We start from the raw sequence: 26,487 nt of genomic DNA, 5'->3' as shown, positions 1-26,487 counted from the left end.
CTATGTAAGCAAAGACACTCCACTCAGTGGCGAAGGCAGTCTTATGCCTGTCCGCAGGATGCACTCGCGCCTGGGTGTACCCTGAGAAGCCGTCCAAGAAACTATAGGCTTCCTTGCTTGCCATTCTCTCAAGCATGTGCTCTGTGTACGGCAACGGATAGTTATCCCTCTTGGTGACAGCGTTCACCTTTTTGTAATTGACACACACTCGAATTTTTCCATTCTTCTTCATCACGATGACTATGGGCGATACCCAGTCTGTGTGCTCAATTTCATAAATGAATCCTGCTCTCATCAGCTTATCAATCTCCTCCTTTACAGCATGAGCATGTTTAGGATTCATAGGTTACGGTCACTGTTTGACCGACATTGCGTCCGCCGGCGTCATGGGTATGTTATGGGTCACGACACTTGGGTCTACCCCCTTAAGCTCTCCTAAGGACCAGGCGAACACGTCTATGTACTCTCGCAAGAGAGCGACAAGAATCGTTTCTTCTTCATTAGTCAAGTCATCAGCAATGAAGACTGGTCGGGGTGGTTCCCCCTCTTGGGCTAAGTCCACCTCCTTGACTCTGGCTGGTCCCTCGATTGGTTCGCTTGTCTGTGCTTGACGTTTGGCACCTAACAGCACTATCACCCTATCCCCCTTTTTGAATTTTGTGAATTGTTTAGGGAGATCTTGAGGTTTTCGTTGTTTTTCCGTTCGAGCATCCCTGGGTTGTTTTGCCTTTTCCTGTCTCAATCGCCTGTGCCTCAGGTGGACCGGTAGGTCCCCCTTGGAGCATTTGGTTGTGGGGCGGCCTAGGGATCTCTGTATCACTATCCGAGCTAACCTCTGATTCAGAGTTGAATCCCCCTCCTTCACTAGAAGAGGTGGTCTCTCCTAGTGGGCACAGTTTAGATGGTGATTCAGTTCTAAACACCGACGCCATTCCTGGCTGGGCTAGTCCCACTTGCTCGAGGTCTATGGCTCCTATGTGTTCCAACTAGGCGCGATCACATTCCACGCTCATGACTCCTCGCTCCCTCCAGAAGATACTCTTCTCTGCGGCTTGGAGTCTGCTTGTATTTGCTCTATTTCTTGTCCTTTAGTGTCGTATTCCATGGTGTCCACCTCACCCTCACTTCCATCACTGAAGGACTGGCAATCTTCGTATTCGTCGTTCGAATTTTCTTCGAATTTTCTTCATCGGACTGCTCTCATCTCCTAAGACTCTGTCTATCCCTGGTCATTGGTCGGGCATCAGGGCCCAGTTATACATGAGGTTTAAGTCATGCACTCTGGTCCATTGCCACTTGGATTCATCTAAGAGATCTTGGAGTGGTTTGAGATTTGCAGCTAGATTGCCAGCTAGCTTGTCCGATAGATATTCCAGTACCTCTTGGAGTTCCCTTTTGTTGGTTGGGATGTGGGAGTTGACGGGCTTTGGCTTCCCTTGGAGGCTCCCTACCATCATGCAGTCTGGCACGGAGGGTGTGTCGTCAGCCTTGCCGATTGTTTTGATGGCTTGCTCATATGCTTCATGATCAGAGAACGACAGGTCGATTATAGCAAGGACATGCATCCAATCCCGCTCGTCCTCTGGGCATGGGATATACCTGGTCAAGGCTCTGTAGGACTTCTTGGCCTGAGCATTACATTTGAGCATAGCAGAGATGGCATCTAAGTCGACGGATGAGGTCTTCTAGGTGTCCATCTCTACTCTTACAGCGTCCGTCCTGTTGCTAAGGAAGATTAAGCTATTACCCCAATCTTCGATGACCCTAGCATTGCGCATCCAGGGCTGGCCTAGTAGGATGTCGTAGTCCACTCCCTTCATGACTATGAAGTCAATAGAGAATTGGACACCTGCGATCTTCATTGGCCAATTCTTAAGCACCCCGAATGGCTTGACTCTCATACCGTTCGCTAGTGTGACATTAAACCTCGCCGTCTCAACAGGTGGGTTTCCCCAAGTCTGAAGCACTGTGTGGCTAAGCACACTAACCCCAGCCCCCATATCTACGATTCCCTTCCTCGTTGTATCGCCTAGGGCTAAGACCAGTAAGACTGCATGCATCTTGGAACCTTCCCAAAAGGCATTGACGTGCAAGGACTTAGGCGCAGTATGCAGCGTCAAACTCGGTATTTGCATTTCTGCCTCATGGTCATGAGGGTCCGTCGTGACCTGCTCTTGTGTCCCTTCAACCCACTGCTTAAGGTCCTGCCATAGGGTGGGGTGCTGCCTAAGTAGATCTTCCAGGCTGAGTGTTACACGGGTAGTCACTAGTGTGGTTAGGAGATCATTGGGTGTTCGTCTCTCTTCTAACCTGGATCATCCTGGCCAGTGGCCATGACTGAACCGCGGCCCTGTAGCAGCTCCGAGGCTTGGCCTTAGTGGTACCGCTTGTGGTGCAGTTGCTTCTCTTGACTTTGATTGTGGGAGTGAGGTCGGCGTACTTACGCTGGAGAGGTCATCGATCCCATTCTCTATGATGGGCTCAGCGTCCTTTAGGTGTTCTTGGGCTTCCTTCACCCATTCTCTCACCTTCTCTATGGCCTCTAATTGTCGCTTCGGTTGCGGGTATTGCCCTACCCTAGCGCTTCCGTTTTCGGCCGTCTTAGGGGGGCTGACGTCTCTACTTCTGCATCGGAGACCTTCTTTCCAGTGGGTAGAGTGGTGACACTCTCTGTCTTTAGTGCGATTTTGGCTTCCGACTTCCTCTTCCGCTGTCTATGGCTCTTCTTTCCGATCGAGGCTGCATCAAGATTGCTAGGTCGTGGCAGAGAGATGCCAGCCTGCTTCACTTGGACATGGGTCATGACTCATAAGGGGATAGGCGTGGCCTCCCTGTCATTCTCGACACCGAACAGCCCCAATGGGACCGATGGTTCATTGGCTGAGCTGAATGACGATTTTCGCCTTGGGTAGTCGACGAAAAGATGGGTGATTTCGCACTCGGCACACCTTTGGTCAGCCTTATCTCTGTTTTGCTGCTCCCTCTCAGGGCAGTGCGATGAGACATGACCTAGGTGGCCACAGGTCCAACAGGTGATTGGGTCCTGTGCTTGCCCTCCTAGGCCCTTACCTCATCCTCTTTCCAACGCCATCACCGGGACTGCGCGATAATCCATAAGGACAGCGTTGCCCTCGTCGTCATGTGAAACGTAAGGGCATATATAAGCTTCCTCCTCGTTTGGTTCTTCCACATAGTGGACAGGAGCGTCACTCGATGGGTGGGTTATGTAAGGACCAGGCGGCCTAGGAATGCCTGTAGGATTTATTTCCATCCTAGGAACGGCCGGCTTAATGTCGTTGGGCGCGGGGAGGGCTAGTGGGGCTCCCCTTCCGAAAAATGGCTACGGCCTATTTACTAGGTAAGACTGGCCGCATGGTTGTGAGTATGGAAGTCTATTTGGTAGTCTACAATGCGCGACGTCATGACCGAACCTACTGTAGTTAGTGCAAGGTCGTGACCTAGGGTCTTGACACTTGGCTGGCAAGTGGTTTCCGCCACAGTACACGCATTGGATGTGTGGGCACGTTGGTCGTCTCAACATATCTTGCAACTTGGCTAGTTCCATCCTAACGTCAGCCAAGTCTTGATTCGTTTCGGTGGTTTTTCCCTTATCCTGGGATGATGGTGCTGATCGCTCACTTAAGGATGATGCTCTCTCTGAGCTTCGCGAGTTGGCCTCCTCTAGATTCATGCTCTTGGAGCTCCACTCCTTCAGCTGATCGTCAACTCGGATGGCCTCCTCAAAGACCCTGGCTAGAGCGTCCTGCTGCAAGCTCGAGTTGCCTGCCAAAGTCTTGTATAGTTCCTCGTTCTGAATCCCGCTGATGAATATTGTTGACACTGCTCTTTCAGTCGGTCACTCTCTAGTAGGGATTCTCTTGAAGAGACTCCGTACATGGGTCACGTAATCGCGAATGTCCTCCTTCTCTTTCTGCTTGACGTTCATCAAGCATACTAGTAGACTATCAGAGTATCTAGGCTCGGCAAATATCTTAATGAAGAGATCCTTGAGGCCATCAAAGTTGGCTCGCTCCGCGTTATCTAAGCTCGTATACCACGTCCTACCCTTGTCGCCCCGAACGCTTGCAAGCGTTGGGTCAGGTCGTTGAGGTCGTTGGCTTCGCAGACTTTCTCGAATTTCTCGACAAAGCTGTAGGGATCTTCATGGGGCTGGTACTTATCGAGTTGCTTGGCAACAATAGGAATTTTAGATTGGCTCTTTGAGCCTCGGTTTGCTTCTAATCTTGCGAGCAGCGATGTCCTAGAGCCGTGGCACTTTGCTTTGCAGCCGTGTTATCGAGCAGTCGCTTCATAAGAAGCTCACTCAGCGTTAAGTCTCCTTCTAGTGCCCTCTCATGGTCCATTCGATTCCTGCCAGCCAAGTTCAGTACCCGCTGCACCTCTCGCAACTCCATGCCTTGCCTTTGGTTCCTGGCCTAACTGATCCCTATTGTACTCAGCCATGCTTTGCAATGCCTTGCGGGCCAGCTTTCTCTCCTCTTCTAGATCTGCAATGATAGCGTCCGCCGTCCTACCGCGGTGCTCGTACCGAGCATGAGCGTCGTAACTACTGATCAGCTGCTGTTGAACTGCATCTGGAAAGGCTCCTAAGTCAAATTCCTCATTGTATCTATGGTCTGGACTTTCTTCTACCATTGTCAAGTTGCCGTGCTCCACCAAGCTATCGATTAGGTTTAGTAGGCTCGTCAGATCCACTTCGTCGGCGTCCCTTGCTTGGTCTTACCTCTGAACGTTGATGGTTTGTCTCTGTATTGGGTTCTCTCCTATTGGTGGGTTCCTTGAGTGGTTTATCTGGGTAAGTTCCTTCAGTTATTTAATACAATCCTCAATTTATGGCCACTCAATGTGTCTTTCCTCGTGCACTTGTGCTCAATCAGGCTTTCAGTTTCCTTAAGTGTACTTCAAGTGTAAAAATTCAGGGTGAGTGCAGCAACCACTTCCTAGTCGTCTTGCACACTCTCGCATTGTTTTGGGCCAAATAGGCTTGTGGTCAACTTCTTGGCCGTCTTGTCAGGGTTTAGGGTTTCCCTAAGTTGTTGCCTCGTTCGTTTTTGGTCTGATCAGGCCTTACAGCTCAGCGGGTCGCGTCTAAGCCTCTAGGTCTCACAACTGCCCACTTCTAGCTGCTAAGTAGGGCGCCCTACGATTTTGCCCACTCCGCGTGCCAGAATCAAGTTCTGAGTGCCCTACGGGCTTTCGACAGTCTGAGCTGCTGAGTCCTAACCGGGTCAGGTCAATTTTCTGAAAATTTGGTAAAAATCTACACTCGGCCCAACTTGTCCGAATTGCAGGGTCCGAGTGGGTTACTCGGACGGGCCGACGCGCATGGACCGAGGGCCGAATCCGGGGACTTGGACAAGGTGGACTCAGATGGAGTCACTCGGATGGGGTCACTCGGACGTGGTCACTCGGATAGGTCGAGGCAAGCGGGCTGAGGGCCGAATTTGATACGTGGCTGAATTATAGACTCAGACGGCGGGCCGATTAGGGTTTTGGTCGGATGGGCCGAATTCGACACGCGGCTGAGGGCCGATTTTGGGACTCGGCCCAGGAGTGGCCACTTGGACGGGCCGAGCGCGGCGCACGTAAACAGCAAAAACTCGATTTCGATTGTTTCTCGTGCTTCACTCAATCATACCAGGCATAACCTTCCAGATCCAACCTAAGGGAGTAAGAGAAGGGATTCATATACCTGGATGGAGTGATGGGCTCGTCGTTGGTGCGATCGAATCGAATCGGCCGGTAGCTCTCTCTCCCTCTCTCTCTCTCTCTCTCTTTCACACTGAACTGTTGCAAATGAGTGTTTCCTTAGCCTTTTGGCTCTTATGCCCCTTCCTGGGTATGGTGTTGACGCCCCCAATCACTCACTTACCATTCTTAAGCATTGCAAGCAAGCTTTTTGCCATTTTTGCACGATTTTTTGTCATGTTTGCCCTATTTTGCAATAGTAAACCCTACCCTTCTCCGATGCGATTTCCTAATCCTATCCTACTCTAAATGCAATATGAATCGAAAGCAAAATACTGAACTGATTTCTCCATGTTTCCTAATCATTAAACAACCAAAATAACCCAAAATACTTACTTATTTTGAAGGTCAAAAACACCCAAACTTCCTACCTATCTCAAGCTCCGTTTCGGGGATGAATCTCTTACTTCGATGCTCGATATGAGGCGCGCTAGTGCTCAAGCTTGAATCCGTTGGTCCCGGCAATGGAACCAAAATGTGAGAGCTTTCGCTCAACCGCCAAGTCCCACGGACTGCTTATTGCTTCAAGCGTTCCAAGCGAGCTCTAATGGCTATCTCTCACCTAGTCGACGCGCCGTCGATCCTATGGGTGTAGTGAGCTTACCTTAGTGCCGATATGAGTTTCCTCCTCTCTTCCACACACTGGCAGCTCCACGATCCTAGATGCTAGCTCAAGCATCCTCAAGCCTCCTCCACCTCCAAGCTCCATCCTCCATAGCCGCGAGCGCAAGAAGAGAGAAGGAAAGAGAAGAAGAAGAAGAGGAGATAGTGAAGAGCTTCACCCTCTTGATCCCTTACTCTCACACACACTCACTCCCTCACACTCTCACACTCCCTCTCTCAAAAGCACACACAAGCAAGAAGGTGAGAAGGAGAGAAGAAGAATAAGACTCCCTTTTGCCACACACTAAAGAATGATCTCTTATTCACTTTTTGAACTTTACATATACAAACCCTAAAATCCCATGGGCACCCATCCCTTTTTTACACGACCGGCCATTGTGGCAAGGTCCTTTTTCCATTTTCCTCTTTTAGCCCCGTGCCTCTAGCTTACACCCGTCTAATATTTTACAATGGGCAAGGAGGGAGCCTGGCGCTCTTTTACAAGGATTTTTTGAGTTTTTTGAGGTGCCTTTTCTTTTATGGTTGCGCTTTTTGTCCCGATCCATCTTTAGGGGCTGCTTGCGTGTCTTCGCTTTTTTTTCATCTTCCTTTGCTTTTCCTCCATCTTTCGCCATCTTGACTTGGGATTAACAATCGCAAACCCTGTGACATTCCTTGCGAGTGCTAGGCGGCACTTTCTAGACTCTCTTCCCGATGGGCTGCCAAGACGTGTCCCACAAGTGGACGAGTGGACATGTTACAGAGCTTTCCACATAAGAGTACATAAGTGATCCGAATTTTTTACAAACTAGATTCCTACCAAAAAATTTGGCAAAAACGCCTATCAAGAGCCTTACCCATATTTTAAACCCTACATCTTATCACTTTGGGTTTACTCTTCAAGCATTAGATATGCTACATTGCTTCTCGATTATGATAACTCTAGCAAGTGGAGAAACAAGTTCTTAGGAGGGATGTCAATGTAAAGGGTAAAAAGGATGGGTTATCTTAGTGATGATGGAAATGGATTACACCTAGGGGTTGAGTGAGTACATATATTTTTTTCAAAGGACTAACCTCCAACTACACTTGGGTTCCACCTGTATCATCAAGATTTGGGATCTATCACCATCATTAGAGGCCACCTCACCCTTGTACACAAGTCAATGTCCACATCATGGTGTCATTTGGATCTTACACAAAAGCTTACAAACATGGACCCCCTCTGTCACATTCTTATATGTATATATACATGTGTATGTATATATATATATATATATATAGATCTGTACACACACACACACACACACATAAGGAATTAAAGTCAAAGTAGCTTTTGAAAGTTGGTTTTAATAAATTTAATAAATCTTAGGAAAAATAGAATTTCAAGAAAATTCTCACATTGCCCGATTGGTTTCGACCTGATCTACAAAGTTGTAGAAGAAACTTTTTTCAAATTCTTCACCGATTTGAAGTCACAAAGGCGCAGACTGCTGGCTACAGGCAATTTTTTTCTCTTTTACCCTTATCACATTAACTTCCCATTTTATCATTCTTGTAAATATATTATAATAATGTACTTCGGGCACCCACCTCTTATAATCTAGTTCCCTTTCTTTAGCTTGTCTACCACCATCCTTGGCTTCTTGCATGATGATCAAGGTGGGAACTTGTCCCATCCACTATTCTCCATATTATCAAAGATGCCATACATAATCTAAGATAATGTTAATAAAGAAGATTAACTTAATCTAATCCCTCATGGAGGCTATGTAAGGTGCCCATGGATTTATAAAGACACACAATCACAAGCACATGAGAGCACTCTAGATCACCAAGCCCAAAGGGGAGCCACTAAGAGCACATTATGCAACATCCTCACGCTAGTCTATCTCTTTGAGGTAAGCTATGAGTGACTCTCTTTTTTAATATAGCATTCTATGAATACATAATGGCAAGCTTCCTCTACCTCTTCTCTTCTTATCTCCCTCTCTTCTCATCTCTCTCTCTCTCTCTCTCTCTCTCTCTCTCTCTCTCTCATATTCTAATATGACATCTAGATCATATGGTGTCCAGATCATATGTACTCTCTTCTAATTCTCCCTCTACATTCATACTTAGAATTATTAAGTAAGACTTGCTATATGCTCTATTGGTGGAAAATTCTTATTTCCTCATGTTATATATATGTTCATGGGAAAAACTAGGAGCCATCACCTCTCTTAACCTTCCATCATCTTCATTTTCCTTAAGATGGGTTACAAATTCTCTCTTGTGAAGTTGTGTTTTGGTTTTTTCCATTCACTTAGGAAAGGGATGTCCTAGCCCATCCTCCCTTTGGCAAGGTGGTGCCATTCTTTAGCTCTCTTGGTGAGGATTGGAGGCTAGGTGGGTAAGAGGCAACCCACTCATCTTTTTACCTCATTTTGGTGCCTTGCGTTGAGGAACTTCTTAAGCTACACTCTACAATTTCTATGAAGGAAGAAACATCTAAGGAGTTGTCCTCTTCTTTAACGAGTATTTATCAAGGGATTAGTAAGGAGGATTCTTCATTAAACCCTATTCAAGGGATTCATTACTCAAGAGTAACACTATGGTCTTCAAAAGAAGCTCAAGAGAAGAAAAATCTTTATCGGTAAATAGCACATATGCGGGTAAAGCAAGTTAATTACACACACCCTTCTTTACTTCAAGAGAAATCTTGCTCTCATCAAGTCTATAGGTCAAGGCATTGTGTTGGGGTGTCTAGTGTAAGGACACTCCCTAAGGAGCCTCATCTTCAAGTGGTGAAGGCACTTTCAAATTCGGGGATTAATAAGTTTTTGGTGGGGGAGTTACACATCAATGGTGTGCGATATTGGCAAGATGCTACATATGGTGATACGCTTCAACTACTACTAACAAGAAGACTCAAAGTAATTGACAATGTAGCTATCTAAGCCTATGAACTTTGCAAGGCTGATAATGGTCACACCAAAGCTAGGCTAATCACTGGTGAGTAAATCCTTCGCATCTCTCAAGTGGTGGGATATAAGAGGCGAGAGCTTCAGGAACACGCTTCATGAAATTTTGTAGTGAAAATTTGTAGTTAATGCATAAATGAATAATCCTATTTTCTACAGCTTTCAATCGGTTCAAAACATTAGGGTGGATGTTTGCATTAGTAGAAAGATACATTTTCAGCAAAGGTTATTTTTTTATTTTGGAGCTGAGAGATTGAGAGAGATCTTGTTGTCCCCTAGCCCCATAATATTCCCTATTTTGGATTATAACATCTCCTTTAATGTGCACATATTCATTCTACTCTAAGTGCATCCCATGAACCATAGGAATTTGTACGGACCTATCCGTCCTCTTACTAGGCAAACCGTGCACATAATAGCTAGCATAAAGCTCAGGTTTCAAAATATCATAAGGGACTTATTGGGCCCTTGTCGTCTTGCTGAGATTGATACATATGTGAATCCATTTATTCTACCCTTAATAAGATATAACTTGGGCCTAGACGTGTTCACCTTTGTTTTATATTGAGCTAGATCAACATATTCCTATCATGGCTTTTCTAAGTTTTTTTGGGCACAAAGGGAAAAAATATCTAGACTTTCTAGATGAAATGGCCTTCCTAGTTACAGGCCAGGATGATGAAGCAACCAAAGTACGGGTCTTCTCTTTAGTTCTAAAGGGTGACGCTCGAGTGTGGTATGAAGCTCTCCTGGAGGCTACAAGGGGTAACTGGAAGGATCTTAAGACCGCATTCTTGCACGAGTACCAAGATATAGAGCCTCCTAAAGATCTTTGGAGACAACTCCTAGATCTTTGCCAAACCTTACCAAGGGAGTACCAAGCATATGAAGGTATGTTTATAAAATTGTGGGATAAATGGACAGCCTCCTTAGCCGAGGGAGAGAGAGTACCTAATTGCCTTAAGAAAGATTGTTTTCTGGCCGGACTCTACCCTCTACTAAGGGAGAAGATCAAAGGCAAGTTTTCCACATCCTATAAAGAATCAGTCACTTATGCTAGGGAGAAAGATAGGAAATTGAAGTATCAAGCCCAATTGAAGGGGGGAGTTGAGCCCATGCAGGTTTTACCAACCGTGCCAAGACCTAAAGAAATAGCAGAGGTCCCATCCGAACCAGAAATGCCACAGCAAGAGCTCCTACAACGCATTACTAATCAACTTGAAATCCTTTTGTTGAATTTAGTGCAAGGAGTACAACCCCCTCCCCTCGTAAATAAAGGCAATTGGGGCCCAAGGAGACAAGAAAGAGAGTATGTTTGCTATAATTGTGGGGAGATTGGCCATGGTATGTACTTTTGCCCTCATCCCAGGCGTCTGCCAAGAAATGGGTTCAAATCAAGAAGGAGACAACAAGTGACACTACCTAGGGAGAGGCTTGTTCCATCGAATCTAGGGCCTCCACTGCCGGTTCAAGTTCTCTAGCATCCTCGACCACTTGTAGAGGTGCCACCCTTGCTTGTCAAGCTGCCAGAGAATTGTGACATCAGGATGATCAGTTTGGATGAGAGTGATGTCAAAGGGAAGGCCAAAGTAGCATAGGTTGAAGCAATGTCGGTGAAGAAAGCCCGTAGAATTGAGAGGATGGAGCCTACACCACCAAAGGAGGTTGAAAATATGGAATAAGAAGCAGAGTCTTCTAAGGCTTCAAAGACACGCGGTAGTAAAAAGAGGAGGGCTCGCTTACGCCGATGTATTGAGCTAGATGATTTTTCCCTGGGCAAAGGTACTAGAGCTTATGATTTGCTTGCCAATGTGAGGGATCAAGGGCCAAAAATTTCATGGCCACAATTATTGCATCTATCTCCAACAGTGCGGCGACAATGGTCAAAGATGGTAAGCATTAGACCCATGAAGAATAGACACATGAATGCAATCAAGACTAGAAAGACGAAAAATATTGTGACTCTAGTGGAAGCCGAAATTAATGGGCAGAGAGTATCAAAGACATATGTGGATGGAGGTGCAGAGATTTGTGTCATGACGGAAAAGTTGATACATCATTTGGGATTAGAGGTAAGTGAAATTACTGAATTTGGGGCCAAAATGGCTGACAATGTAGGAGTAAATTGTTTAAAAGTTATAAAAAAAGTCAAGGTAAAGGTGTGTGGAGTGCAATTGGAGCTTGACATGTATGTGATGCCAGTGAAGGGGGACGACTATCCACTCATTCTTGGGCGACCATGGCTAATGGGAATAAAAGCTAGACAAGATTGGGAGACAGGGACTTTAGAGCTAAGGCCACAGAAGGGGATGCAGAAAAAATGAAAGAGCACTATTTACAATATGAAGGAGGGCCGACAGAAGGATCTTGCGTTAGAGACCACCTTTGATGAATGGAGTTCCAGTGAGGATTGGTCATCTACGACAGAGGGTGAGTCTTCTAATGAGGAGGAAGAAAGCTCTCTAGAAGTAATGGAGATTACATTGAAAGGGCCTTCTAGTAGTGAAATTCTGCAACAGCTTCCAAAGGTCGCGAGAAGGAGGGGTTAGAAAAAATGTTGGCTAAGGATCTATCAGCTAAGGAGAAGGCAACCTACATGGAAGTGGTGATAAAACACTCTGCACTTTTTATTTTTGATTATGAATACATCACAGGTGTGACGGCAGTACAACATCACATTAATCTAAAAGATGGAGCGAGGCCAGTGGTGCAGCAGCTATGACGGTTGGGAGTAGTTCAACAAAATGCTCTACTCACTAAGGTGTAGTGACTTTTGAAGGCAAGCTTCATCTATCCAATAGGGGACTCAGAGTGGGTTTCACTTGTAGTGGTAATACCCAAGAAGAACGACAAATGATGGATTTGTATGGACTACAAGCCGCTAAATGTTGCAACAAAGAGAGACCACTTCCCTCTTTCCTTTCAAGATGAAATACTCAACGAGGTGGCGGGCACGAGAGATACACTGTTTGTGATAGGTATTAAGGTTATTTCCAGATCCGAATAGCTGAGAAGGATCAACAGAAGACCACCTTCATCATGCCTTGGGGGTGTTTTACTTACAAAGTAATGCCATTTGGATTATTAAATGCCCCAACTACCTTCCAGTGATTCATGAAATATGTCTTCCAGCCATATTTTGGTAAGTCCATCAGGGTCTTTATTGATGATTTTTGTATTTATAGTTCTAAGACTCTACATCTAGGGAATGTGGATGAAAGTTTCAACTGCCTTGCACAAATGGGGGGGCAACTAAACCATGAGAAGTGTCGTATTGGCAAAAGTAGTATAACTTTGTTAGGGCATGTTGTAAGTGAGAGGGACATTGAAGTGGATCCAAACAAAATTAAGGCCCTATTGGCGATGCCGTCATCATCTTCTGTGAAGTAACTAACCTCTTTCATTTAGAAGGTGTGATATATGGGGCGATTCATTCATCTCCTCTCCCGATTAGTGTTTCCACTGCAACACTTGACCCACTTTGAGGAGCTCCTGTGGAGCGACAAGAGCGAAAGCTGCTTTCACGAGGTGAAGAAGGCTCTCAACACCCTTCCCATAATTTTACAGCCTTGTTGGGATCAAGAGTTTTTTGTCAACCTGAGTTTTGGGGAGGATGCTGTAGGAACAACATTAATACAAAAGGATGCTAAAACTGGCCTGATGAGGTCGGTTTACTTTTCCAGTAGAGTAATGACATTATCAAAACGAGGGTACAAGATGGTGGAGGTGGTGATTTTGTCTCTAATGTTTGCTGTAAGTAAGTTTCGTTCTTATCTTCTCCCTAGGCCATTCACAGCGATCATGACAAAAGATCATTTTTCCTATGTCTTACAGCACATGGATGTTTCAGCCAGAATTGCCAAGTGAGTGATACAACTCCAAGAGTTTGACTACACCTTCAAGGTGGAGGATTCTACTCAGGCATGCCTAGCTGATTTGTTGACTCATAGATGCCATCAAAAGAAGGAAAAAGAGAAGGGAAAGGTAAGAGAGGAGACACCTCCTCTGAGGACCTGCCACGGGTGGAGAATGCCCATGCTCTCTACTTTGATGGGGCCTACAAGTGTATTAAAGGCAGAGCAACAGCAGGAATAGTGGTGTTTAGTCCTGAAGGTGACAAACTTTATGGAGAAGGTATTAGCCTAGAGGATGTCCATTCTAACAGTGAGGCAGAATATCAAGTCTTGCTTTTAGGTTTGAGGCAGTGTCTCTCACATGGTGTCACTCGACTTAATGTTTTTGGGGATTCTATGCTAATTGTTAAGCAAATGAAAGGAATCTGGGCTTGTAAAAATGATAACTTAGCAGTGAAAATGAGAGAAGCTAAAACTCTCACGAGGAAGCTACAGAAAACCCAAATCTATTTTGTGCCAAGGCGCACAAACGGCGACGCAGATGCTCTAGCAGCAGCAGAGCTGAAAAATTGAAAGAGGTAATGGTGGGCATCATTGCAGTAAAGCTCCCCTTGTTTCAGGGTAAGTTTCAACTACAAGATGTGCTTTATTTTCTTGAGCATGGTGAGGCACCTACACATATGAATAAGAGTGAGAAAAGGTGGTTGGCTACTAAGGCCACTAAATACCGCTTGATAAATGATGTGTTGTATTGCAAAGGAAAGGATGCAGTGCTTAGAAGGGTACCAACATCAAAGGAGATTATGAATGTGATTAAGAGCTGCCATGAGGGGGTTTGTGACAGACATTTTGCTTAAGAAATAACCAGCATAAAGATTTTCCAAGCCGCTTTTGTGTGGCCTAGTCTGCATCAAGATGTGCAATATTGGTGCCGCACTTGTGATGCTTGCCAAAAGGTCGGATAAAGGAAGCTAGTGCATGAGGAACAAAATCCCATAACTACATATGGCCCATTTGAGAAATGGAGGATTGATGCAATAGGGCCACTCCCACGAACTCAGTTTGGCAAGGAATACATCATAATGGGTATGGACTACATGACAAGGTGGACTGAGGCTTCAGCAACTAGTAGGATCACAGCCCAAGAAGTGGAAAAATTTGTGTTTGAAAACATTTGTTGTAGGTTTGATACACCTTTAGAAATTATCTCTGACCCCACAGTGTAATGGTTTGGTCGAAAAGGTGAATGCACTGATTTGTAAGATAATTACCAAGCAAGTACACATGCACCCCAAGCACTTGGATAAAAAATTGAGTGCAGCTCTTTGGGCCTACATGACTTCATTTAGAACCTCGCTTGGCTATACTCCATTTCACCTCATTTATGGCCAAGAGGCTTTGCTTCCTATAGAGGTAGAACTAGCCAGCTTACGTGTTTTAGTAGCCAGTCAAGAGAAGAATTAAGATAAGAATTTAGAGGAAAGGATCTTGGATCTAGAGAGGTTGGAGTTAGACAGAGAAGTAGCAGTCCAACACTATTCTATGCATGTTGAAAAGAGAAGAAAGACAGTTAACAAGAAGCTGGCTAGCAAGCAAATAAGGGAAGGATCACTTGTGCTACGCTATGATAATCGCTTTGATAATAGAAAGGATGCTAAACTTGTGTTCAAGTGGGAAGGGCCATTCATGGTCATAAGGAGATATCCAAATGGCAGCTATAAGCTAGGTGACATGGATGGGAGGGTTCACAAGACAAGGGTAAATGGATGGCGACTCAAGCCTTATTTTCAAAGAATTAGGGACACTTTAGAGCAGTCATTCGACAAAGAGCCACCAATGAGGGGGTGCAACCCTCCCTGCTCTATTGGACCATCATTAGCAAGCTAGAGGCATGAATGCCTCTAGACTAAGGGGAGTATATAAGTGATCCTGGTTTCTTACAAACCGGATTTCTACCACAAAATTTGATCAAAAACCCTATCAAGAGCCTTACCCATAGCTTAAACCCTATATCTTATCACTTTGGGTTTACTCTTCAAGCACTAGATATGCTACATTGCTTCTTGATTATGATAACTCTAACAAGTAGGGAAACAAGTTCTTAAGAGGGATGTCAATGTAAAAGGTAAAAGGGATGGGTTATCTTAGTGATAATGGAAATGGATTACACCTAGGGGTTGAGTGAGTACATAGATTTTTTTCAAAGGACTAACCTCCAACTACACTTGGGTTCCACCTGTATCACCAAGATTTGGGATCTATCACCATCATTAGAGGCCACCTCACCCTTGTACACAAGTCAATGTCCACATCATGGTGTCATTTGGATCTTACACAAAAGCTTATAAACATGGACCCCCTCTGTCACATTCTTATATGTATATATATATATATAATTAAAATCAAAGGAGCTTTTGAAAATCATTTTTAATAAATCTAATAAATCCCAAGAAAAATCAAATTTCAAAAAAATTCTCGCATTACCCGACTGGTTTTGACCTGGTCTACAAAGTTGCAGAAGAAACCTTTTTCAGATTCTTCACCAATTTGAAGTCACAAAGGCGCAGACTACTGGCTACAAGCAAATTTCTTCTCTCTTTTACCCTTATCACATTAACTTTCCATTTTATCATTCTTGTAAATATATTATAATAATGTACTTCGGACACCCACCTCTTGTAATCTAGTTCCATTTCTCTAGCTTGTCTACCACTACCCTTGGCTTCTTGCATGATGACCAAGGTGGAGACTTGTCCCATCCACTATTCTCCATATTATCAAAGATGCCACATATCATCTAGGATTATGTTAACCTTTGTTTTTGGACTTGCAAGTCGTCCCCACATCAGTTTTTGGTATATTGTAGTTTCGATTGTGTCCGCTATTTCTAGATGCACAAGTTATATATTTCAAATTTGTAAGGTTTTAAGTGTTTGCTAAGTTGTAGACACAAAAGACATTTGCATTTAGATTGCAGATTGTAGTTATTGTTGTGCAATAAAAAAGTGAAAAAGGTTGCGTATATAGTTGTGGTGCACTTGATATTAGCTTGCTTATAGATTGCAGGCTTTTGCAAGGTTTTCTATTTTGTCAAAATGTTTGACAACTTCAACCAGATTGTCAACAAGAAGCATAATAAGAATAATTATCCTGAATTGAAGTTCAAGATGACAAATTTCTTAATGGACAAAGGTGTTTGGAATTACATTGAAGGAGACATGGGAGTAACACTTGAAGTTCCTGCACAAAATGCTACTGCATAAAAAGGCTAAGAAAGATTGTGAGCAGACATAGAGTAATTTCATGTATTGGCTATCTGTTAGTGCCACAGATCACATGATGGGCTATTTGCAAGAATCTGAAACCCCTACTATTGCATGACAAAATTTGACAAGGACGTTCAAAGTAAATACAAATGCCAGAAAGCTTCAGCTCAACAAGTCATAGCCAAATCAAGTGAAAAGAGGGAGCACGTGTTAATGATTATGCACAGGCTCAAGTCATAGCTAAATCAAGTGAAAAGAGGGAGCATGTGTATCAATGATTATGACTTGAAGATCAAGAGTATTGTGGAGGCTCTTGGATCTATCAATGTGGTAGTTGATGATGATGAAATTGTGCATGCATGCTAAGATGGACTTGGAGATGAATACAAGAGCTTCAGGTCATCTATGAATATGAGGGAAGATATTCCTGATTTTGCAGACTTGATTTTTTGAGGAGAAGAACCTTGGATTAGATTCCTCTTCTTCTCAAATCAAGAACAAGTCTGAACATGTGTTTTACTCTACTAGTAGAGGTAGAGGTCATGGCAAAGGCTAAGATGGTGGTTGTGGTCAAGGTTATGATACACGACATAATAGAGGAGGATAGTCTTGAGGAAGAGGGAGTCAAAGAGGACAAATTGTAGATTCTAATAGACTACAGAATTCTATGATAATATAGAACATTGGCATTGTGGTTAGAAAGACCACATTATTAAAAATTGCTTAAAAAAGAAGACTGAAATTAGAAATGGAAAAAAGCAACAAGTTAACTATGCATCTAGTATAGCAGAAACAATGATGATAGAAGTGAACCATTGTTGTTATGCAACACTTTGTGAATACAATGACTACCGGGCACCAAAGAATGATGTGTGGTATATAGATTCAGGTGCCTCTAACTACATGACTTCTCATAAAGAGTGGTTTAGAGAGATACGTAGTCCAGAGTCTTCGAGCTATGTAGAGATAGGGAATGATACAGCTCACCCCACTACACATGTTGGAAATGTTTCTTATAGTATGCAGGATGACAAAACTCAGTACTTGACTAATGTGCCACATGTATCAAATATTATAGAAAATTTGATTTCTGTTGATAAGAGATGGTAGAACATGGATTGCAGGTTTGGTCCACATCTAATGGTTGTCATGTAGAAGATGTCAATTGTAGGTATTATGTTTTCTTCATTGATGATCATACATGCAAAGTATGGGTTTAGTTTATGCGTGAGAAAAGTGAGGTGTTACTCACTTGACAAGCTTTAAGACTTTGGTTTGACAAGGAGATAGGATTGTATATTAAATACCTAAGTTCAGATGGAGAGAGAATATCTCTCTAATGAGTTTTTTTATTTTTTATAGAAAAGTGGTATATAAAGACATTATACATGTAGATATACTCCATAGCAAAATGGAGTTGTTGAGCAAAAAAATATGCATATTGCAGAGATGGCTAGTGCATTGATGTTAGAAAGAAACTTGCCTCATTACTATTGGGCTGAAGTAGTTGCTACTGATGTACACATTATGAATAGGACACCCGCTACTTTTGTACATGATATGGTACCTGAAGAGAAGTTTACGGATAGAAAGCTAAATCTATCCCATTTGAAAGTATTTGGATGTATTGCTTATGTGCATGTTTTTGATGAGTTGCATAGTAAATTTGATCCTAAAGCAAGAAAATATGTATTTCTTGGATATTCTCTTGAGTAGAAGAGATATAGATGTTATGACCCTGTTACACGTGAGCTGAGAGTTAGCAAGAATGTTATTTTTGATGAAATGAGTAGCTAGTATAGTAATGTGCAAAATGTAGTTGGGATTGATGAGCATGAGAGTGCAGCTATGCAGAAAAGAGGTCAACAATCACATACATTGATTGAACCACAAGAGTCTCCTAGTCATGGTTTTGTTAATGGACCTTAGAGTGCCAAATTGAGGTCACAGGTTACTCCACCAAGTACACCACAAATGCCAAGAAAAGGTCAAGAGAAAGTTGGGGACTCACCTATTATGATAGATGTATCATCAGGTTTCTCTCATGTTGATTTTGATTCAGATGGCTTCGAGAAAGCTTGGATGAGGAGTTTGGGATTCCATATATTAAAACACCTAGCGTGTAGAAGGCATAATAGGATGCTAAAACACTTGGTAGTGATACAAGTCCACGCAAGTCAAGTAGAGTGAAAAAGCCAATGCAATGATTGACATATGATAGCTATGTAGCTCATCATTATGCATACATGGCTAAGGTTGTGTAGGATATAGAACCCACTTGTTTTGAGGATGCAGTGGGTAATGAGTATTGGGATCATGCTGTTATGGATGAAGAAATGGTTTCCTATGGATAATGACATATGGGAGTTAGTGTCCTTACTCGAAGGCAAAAAAGCTATTAGTTGCAAATGGGTTTATAAGATCAAGTATAAATTAGATGGATGTAATGAGCACTATAAGGCACAACTGGTTGTTAAAGGGTATGCACATACTCATGGTATTGTTTATGAGAAGACCTTTGCTCTAGTGGCTAAAATGGCCACTATAAGGATTGTCATAGTAGTGGCTGTATTAAAAGGTTGGATCGTGCATCAAACGGATGTTAATAATGCCTTCTTGTAGGGGGAGTTGCAAGAGGAAGTTTATGTGGAGCATGCACTTGGTTATGTGAATGAGAATAATCTAGATTATTATGTAGAATTTAAGGTCTTGTATGGGTAGCTAAATAAAGCATCTAGGGTATGGCATGATAGGATTTCATAATACCTTGTCAGCATTGGATTTTGCAAAGCACATGATGATCACTTACTCTATGTATGTGAGAGTAATGCAAGCATCATGGACATTACTATATATTAGGATGATTTGATAATTGTGGGTGATATTGAGATAGATATTGACAATGTGAAGGAACTTCTCAAGGTTGAATTTGAGATGAAGGATTTGGGAAAGCTGTGCTATTTTCTCGGCATAAAGATAATCAAGACTCTAGAGGCTATATGATTGTCATAGAGACAATATGCATTGGATATGTTAAAGACATGATATGGCTGATTGCAAGTCTATCTCTATACCTTTGGATGTTGATGCTAAGCTTAGTCTACGTGAGGGTGACTTGATTGAGGATGTTACTATGTATCAAAAGATCGTGGACAACCTTATCTATTTGACGCGATCATTAGGCCAAACCTAAACTACACAATTGGTTTGGAGAGTCGGTTTATACAACTTCCACAAAAGCCACATTTGGATGTAGTGCACTGCACATTGCGCGATATCAAGTCCACCTTGGACTATGTTTTATTCTACGGTGCAGGTGCACTATTAGACTTGCATGGTTACACATATGGAGATTGGGCTAGTAGTATTTCAAATAGGAGATCTACAGCGGTTTTATGTTTTCCTTTAGGATTGCTGATGTTATTTGGAGTAGTAAGAAATAGTTGAGAGTTATCTTATCTAGTACAGAGGCAAAGTACATAGGTGTGCCAATTGCAGCACACATGAGGGAGCTTAGTTACACAAGTTACTTGGTGATTTGGGGATGCAGATGGATAACAAGGTTATCATCTATTTTGATAATCTTAGTAGCATTCAATTGGCCAAGAACGTAGTGTATCATGCACAAAAAACCAAACATAGAGGTCCATTTCCATTTCATTTGAGAGTAGGTTCTAGCAATTGATATTGACTTAATTTATGTTAGGACCACATAGGAACAAGGTACTATCATTTTCACCAAGGCCTTGGGAGTTGAGAAGCTCGCTTCAAAACTATGGTCGGAGTTCATGAGCTCGTGTTGAGCTCAAGGGGGAGTGTTGAGATGTCAAGCTCTACATGAGTTGGCATTCACTATACGCGCCTTGGTGATGTGGCACGATATTATTCACTGGTGTGTTAAGTGATCGATGTGAGGATACACCCATGATTCTACAATTGGACTACATCCATGTAGTCCATCATTGGCTATGGTATATTTATTACGCCACCTCTTCTTTCGTAGCAAGTTCACACTTAGTGATCGCATGTACATATATTGTGGTACTTTTGTATTAGTCTTTTATCATATTGTAGACCTCATTTCTTTTTCATGGAAGAAAAAGAAAGAAAAAGAAGAAGATTTTAGCGCTACCTCTCTATGTTCTCAAGTCTCCATTGCTTTGGGATGTGTGTGTGCTCTTGAGTGCTTCAGCTCTCCCCTCTTGTCTATTTTCACCACTATCGTATTTTTTGTACTTTTTTTTGTAATGGAAGCTAAATTCTAAATTCAGAATGTATATGCACGACCATGAATTTTTATAAACATGCAAAAAAATTTATTTGGCCAACATTTGTGTCAAATCATATTGGGATCACATATATTGTTAGAGCATTTCATAATATTTTTTAATGTTTTGAATACAATATTGTACAAGTTAACCTATTATGTATGTTGACTTGGTTCATCGTGATACACTTATAATAAATAATGCTCAACAAGATTACAAAAAGAAAAAGAGCTTCTAGATGCAAAAAGAAGTGGCTTCTAATTATGAGAATGCAACTTCACTTTGAGCTACAATCATGTAACAAGCAACCCCCTAGTTTCACAAAAATCTAGAAAATAGTGCATCTATATTAGTGGCTATTACTATGTCTAAATTCCAAAAATTAGAGACCACAACATGATCATTAGACGTACATATTAGCATACTAGTGGCTATTAGTATATAAATTCCAAATTAGAGACCCATATAGCATAAGTCATTAGATGTGCATATTAGCATGTTAATAAATATGCTTGCAAGTTTTTATTGTAAGTCATATGGTGAGTCAATGTCAACCATTACAATCTCCTTGTAAGGATTGCACAACTTTCCATAAACTTCTAGGAGATGGGAAATGGGAATCCAAGAACGTAGCCTTAAACATCAACTTCTATTTTGTCATGAAAGTTCAAATTTCCATGACCATACGTAAGACTCTATAGATAAGATAAATGCACTACCTCTAACAATCTATGTCGCCATTGATATTTTGTAAAATACATTAGACTTCAAAAAATGTCTATGGTGCCTATTTAACGATCAAATGGAAACATGGAAAAATGTCAAATCACCTATTATCATCCTTACAAACATCATTGCATAGGCTTGGCATAGTAAAAGAAAATCTAGGGGGACATTAATCTATCAACAATTTCTATTTTGTGAAAAAGTTCAAACCTTTGTCATAACCATGTATAAAACTTCACATAGATTGAATAAATATACAAGTACATATACACTATTTTTACCATGTTAAAAAGTCACTTAGGTTGGATAAACATACTAGTACATATACACCATCTTTTATTAACCTACTTCATTGCCATCCATCCTTGATGAAATGATCATTAAGCACAAATAATGTACAAACACTAGAAAGTGCTTAACTTATATGCCATGATCCATCATTGATGAAAAGATCATTGTAGGCACAAACAATGTACAAACATGATAAATTGCTTGATTGATGAGTGGTCAACCAAGAAAAACAAGCTCAAACTGTGTTATTTTTTTGGCAATTTGAAACTTCTATACATTAATCCAAAAAATGGTGTTATAGTATATTTTCTCGCAAATCTCAACTTCTTACAATTAACATGTAATCCTTACTAATGGTGTTATAGTATATTTTCTCGCAAATCTCAACTTCTTACAATTAACATGTAATCCTTACTTTAGTGGAATGCTAAAATATACTTTTGGCACCAATGTTCAATTTGGCACTACAGTTTAAAACTTGTTAAATTAAGGCATTGAGTGTTCCTTGGAATTCCAATGTGCATTTGCAATTAGAAAAGGTTCATGCATCTCCTATAAGGTTATCTCAATCACACAATGTAAAGAGTTAAGCAACTCTATGAACAAGAAACTTTGAATTTTGCCACACACTAAATCCAAGATGTGGAAACAAATGCACTGAAGAGGGAAAATATGTTTCACCTCACCTAGTTCTTTATTTTATTGACATCTCAACTAAAAGATATTTGGAAGATGTTGGACATGATCTCTATTGAGATGAAATTTCATGTGGGGTGTGATTCTAACAAAATTTCAAGCGCTAGTGACAACTTATTTTGTAATCACACATTATGTACGTAACAAACAAAATACTTCCATGATTACAAGAGACCAAATTATACCACTATCCCTTAAAGACATGCTAGATTATACATTAAAATCTAGTGCATCCTAAAATTGTCCACTACCATAATTCAAAAAATACCCATATTACACGATTTCAACCCATATAAATAAATCCAAGGTTTACATATTTACTTATTTTTTATAACCTTGATATAAGAAATGCCCTTCAATTTCAAATTGAAGGCCATTGTATACATGCATTCCCCTGTAGAAGTAACCATCTACTGAGAGAGAGAGAGAGAGAGAGAGAGAGAGAGAGAGAGAGAGAGAGAGAGAGAGAGAGAGAGAGAGAGAGAGAGAGAGAGAGAGAGAGAGAGAGAGAGAGAGAAGCTACTACAAGTACTTAATAAGTCACAAAATATACTTCCCAATATTTTGTTTAATTAGTGTCTGCATGTATAAACAATGATCATGCACAACAAATTTATAGATGAAAGAGAGAAGCTACTACAATGGTCATGCACAACAAATTTATAGATGAAAGAGAGAAGCTACTACAATGGTCATGCACAACAAATTTATAGATGAAAGAGAGAAGCTACTACAATGGTCATGCACAACAAATTTATAGATGAAAGAGAGAAGCTACTACAAGTACTTAATAAGTCACAAAATATACTTCCCAATATTTTGTTTAATTAGTGTCTGCATGTATAAACAATGGTCATGTACAACAATTTTATAGATGAACGTAGAGTCGTGCAACAATAAATTGCCATAGCTATTTCCTAAGTTTCTTCTTAGTATGGATAAGAAGATGAACCCTATGCAATATGTTAATAGTATGTTGTATATACAACAATGCAACCAAAACTATGAACTTCATTGGCATGTGCCAATTCTCAGGGTCAATGATAATAAAGTTTAGCATTTAGCGCATTGTTAGATCTAATGTCTACATGATTGTTTTATCATCTAAACAATGTAATCCACCTACCTTTAATAACAAAGTCCCAACAAAATTCTCTCGTGCGATGGGTTTCCAAACAAAATTGTCTACTACAAAAGTTTTCCACCAAAGACATTCGTCAAAGTTCTAACAAACTCATTCTTATGCGAGAATGATTGGTCATCCTCATGAGCATGAACAACAAAACTCTTAATGTAGGTGATACAAGGCATAAGTTTAGTGCATGTCGAAGCTTTACTCATATTTAATTTTAGTGCACGGACGGAGGAATACTTAGACGGGCTTTACTCATATTTAAGGAAACTTAATTGTAGATGCTATACAACCTCGTAACCAAGACTTTACTTACCAAGAACTTGAGAGAAATGGGTGGCAACACAACCTATCGGTACGCAGTGGATGGAAGGTTGATGGTCGATCACTATGATGTTGATGGGATCTTGTTAGATTGCTGAACTTGTATCCCTACACCACCCTTTTGGCCCTAGGGTCATTTGCAGAGTTCTATTCGGATCTGTTGTATCGCCCATATGGCTAAGTAGGTTAGTTTTCTGGGGGGCTCTTGGGGGTGGTGGGAAACTTCAATCCGAATTACTTGAAGTTTGCACGGCGAATTCTCTGCATAGCTTATACGAAGCAGCCAAGGATGATGAACGCTTACATGAGAACGGATCAAGGTTCGAAGAAGTCTTGTGAGGACAAGAGAACCAAGGAAACGATGGGACGCTTCTTGGTTTCAGGATCCTGCAATGGTGTCAACTGCGACTGCAAGTGAACCATGCAATGTCGCGTATAATGCGCAGGGTCATCTGTGAGGGGGATAATGGTAAGGCAAGTGACGGGGACGATGGCGAGGAGGAGGGGGCGGAGGCAGGAGCAGGGGCGAGGGCGGGGGAGGGGGAAGTATGATCAGGCCAGGCTGACGCTCTCCGGGAGCACTAGCTATATCTGTACCTTGGCAACGGCGTCCTATGTTGTGACTAGAGCAGGAGGAAGTAGAGGAGGAGGTGGAGGAGGAGCATGTGCCTGAGCTGGAGGACGAGGGCCGGGGCCGGCACGCGGCGCTTCCTGATTTGCTGCCGGCCGCCACCGGAAACCCAGCTATGGCACCGAGGAGCGCGCGCAGCCCCAGCTTGTTGAGCGTCCACGTGGCGGCGATCGGACCGCCTACGGCGCCCAACCTGGTACCGTCTGTTCCCTCCATCCACGTCAGTAAGGATCCCGCCTCGTCGTACACGCTCCCCCCCAGCGTCTCCACGGCCTGCACCACCCGGGCCACTCCCTCCACCGTGGCCATGGCCACATCATCTTTGCAACGTCCATCTCCGCCGTCCACGTGTCCGACGCCCGCCTCTGCTGTTGCCACTACCATCTCCTGTGTTATCAGCCCCTTCACCAGGGCCTTCGAGAAGAGTTTCGCTACTGCCGAGATCCTCCTCGCCTGCTGCATCCGCTTCATCATCCTCGGGCTTAGTCCTGGGGCATTACCTCCGCCTGCCAGTGACTTCCTGCCCGCCGCTTCCACATGTAGGCTTAATGCAGCCATCGGCTCGCTCTCGGGCGCCATGTTGGCCTGCTTTTTAGCCATCTGCAAGACTCCTGATGCGTTGCTCATGCTGCTCGATATTTCCTTCGCCATGGAGGAGCTCTTATGCTCCACCTCATGCGCCGCCTTAGTCCAGAAAGTCGCCGCTCTGATCTCTTCACATGCCTGGCTACTACTATGGGCTGTGCCTGATCCTGCTTCATTACGACCGCATGATTATACGTTCGCATATGCAGTGCTACATAAATACGAATGGTCACATTTGCTATAAACCATTCGATACTGAAAGAAAGCAGAAAGCGATCAAGACTGCAGCATGGTTATAACTTATATGCATTAGATAAATACAAAACAGCAACATCCGCTGGAATTGACCTCTTCATAGCGAAAGGCAATACGACGACTTACGATCTGTGAATGGAGCATAACGCTGCAATATCGTCGCCAGCTTATCGAATTCGGTCCTCCCTCGGCCATCTCTTGAGGCGGCCGACTGCTGGACATTATCATCATCGACAAAGACGAGGCAGTAAGTGATCCCAGGTAAAGTGAAGAGGAAGCGTCCGGCGCCAGTTCTCGACACAAGCGAGTCCTTGCCAACGGGCCACTGCAGGTCCCCTACCATGGCCTCGACTGCTGCGAGAGGGGAGAAGGAATGCTGGGCGAGGAACAGGCGGAAGCCCCCCTTGCGCATGAAGGCCACTTCGGCGCCATCGATGAGATAGAGCTCAGCCACGGTAGCTACAAACAGCTTTGATTCCCTGTCACGTTCACCATCAGAATAAACCTTCCCGTCATCCATATTGCTTCATTAACACAGCAACAATAGCACGCATGTGGGGCACAGTCATGTATTACGTTGCGTATATTAGAATCACAGACGCGGTGCGCTAGTCTCTCGAACTCTCTGCCGAAGGGACGTTGATCGGGGATATAAGAGCAATAGCAGAACCGATGCGAAACGTCTCGGACGGCTTCCTAACACGTAGCAGCTCTTCTGCACACGAATACAGATCGCTCTCGACGGGTGTCTGGCGCTACGCGTCACTGGATGGCGACTCCTATTGCCATGTAAATATCGTGAAGTGTCTTCCGGCGTACCCGGAGAGAGGGTGGGTTTAGGCCTGGTCTTCGACCTACACGTGGCAGTATATAGGTGTTTGAACCCGCCATATGCAGAAAATAGCTCAAATTTCTTTCCTTCATACAAAAAACTATATGAAATTCATAAATTGGATAAACCCCTCCCATTGTTCACGAAAAACATCACCGCAATGTTTAGACTCATATAGTCGTAGGTGTCACCATGCTTGTATAGTGTGGATGTTTTCTCACATAATCCACAATCAACATCTCCAAAGGTATCACGTAACCATAACATTGGCATACGTTACTAAACTTCAACC

General features: G+C 42.8%; 1 protein-coding gene across 2 annotated transcripts; it reads right to left on the bottom strand.

The window, feature by feature from the left end:
- Positions 1-23,796: 23,796 nt before the first annotated feature.
- On the bottom strand, positions 23,797-26,283 carry LOC148029250 (uncharacterized). Of its 2 annotated transcripts, XM_087688682.1 has the most exons (3): positions 25,940-26,281; positions 25,490-25,842; positions 23,797-25,275 (listed from the first exon to the last, which is right to left on the bottom strand). In XM_087688682.1, exons 2-3 carry the CDS (start codon positions 25,773-25,775, stop codon positions 24,341-24,343), a joined length of 1,221 nt encoding a protein of 406 aa, XP_087544808.1. In that variant the 5' UTR covers positions 25,776-25,842; positions 25,940-26,281; the 3' UTR covers positions 23,797-24,340. The 2 variants fall into 2 exon arrangements, with proteins under 2 accessions (XP_087544808.1, XP_087544807.1); XM_087688681.1 differs by having other exon boundaries at positions 25,490-26,283.
- Between the last annotated feature and the right edge of the window lie 204 nt (positions 26,284-26,487).

The sequence above is a fragment of the Lygodium microphyllum genome, chromosome 11, assembly GCF_053477565.2.
Source record: "Lygodium microphyllum isolate KBCC chromosome 11, Lygodium_microphyllum_v1.1.10, whole genome shotgun sequence".
Lineage (NCBI taxonomy): Eukaryota > Viridiplantae > Streptophyta > Polypodiopsida > Schizaeales > Lygodiaceae > Lygodium > Lygodium microphyllum.
The sequence above is the reverse complement of the archived record's forward strand: the minus strand, read 5'-3'. Positions and strand labels throughout refer to the sequence as shown.

Excerpts from the sequence above, each read along its gene's own strand:
- LOC148029250 (XM_087688681.1), bottom strand. The coding sequence starts at position 25,883 with ATGGATGACGGGAAGGTTTATTCTGATGGTGAACGTGACAGGGAATCA. Across the intron at positions 25,276-25,489 it reads TTATGCTCCATTCACAGATC|GATCAGGCACAGCCCATAGT; the intron begins GTAAGTCGTCGT and ends GTAATGAAGCAG.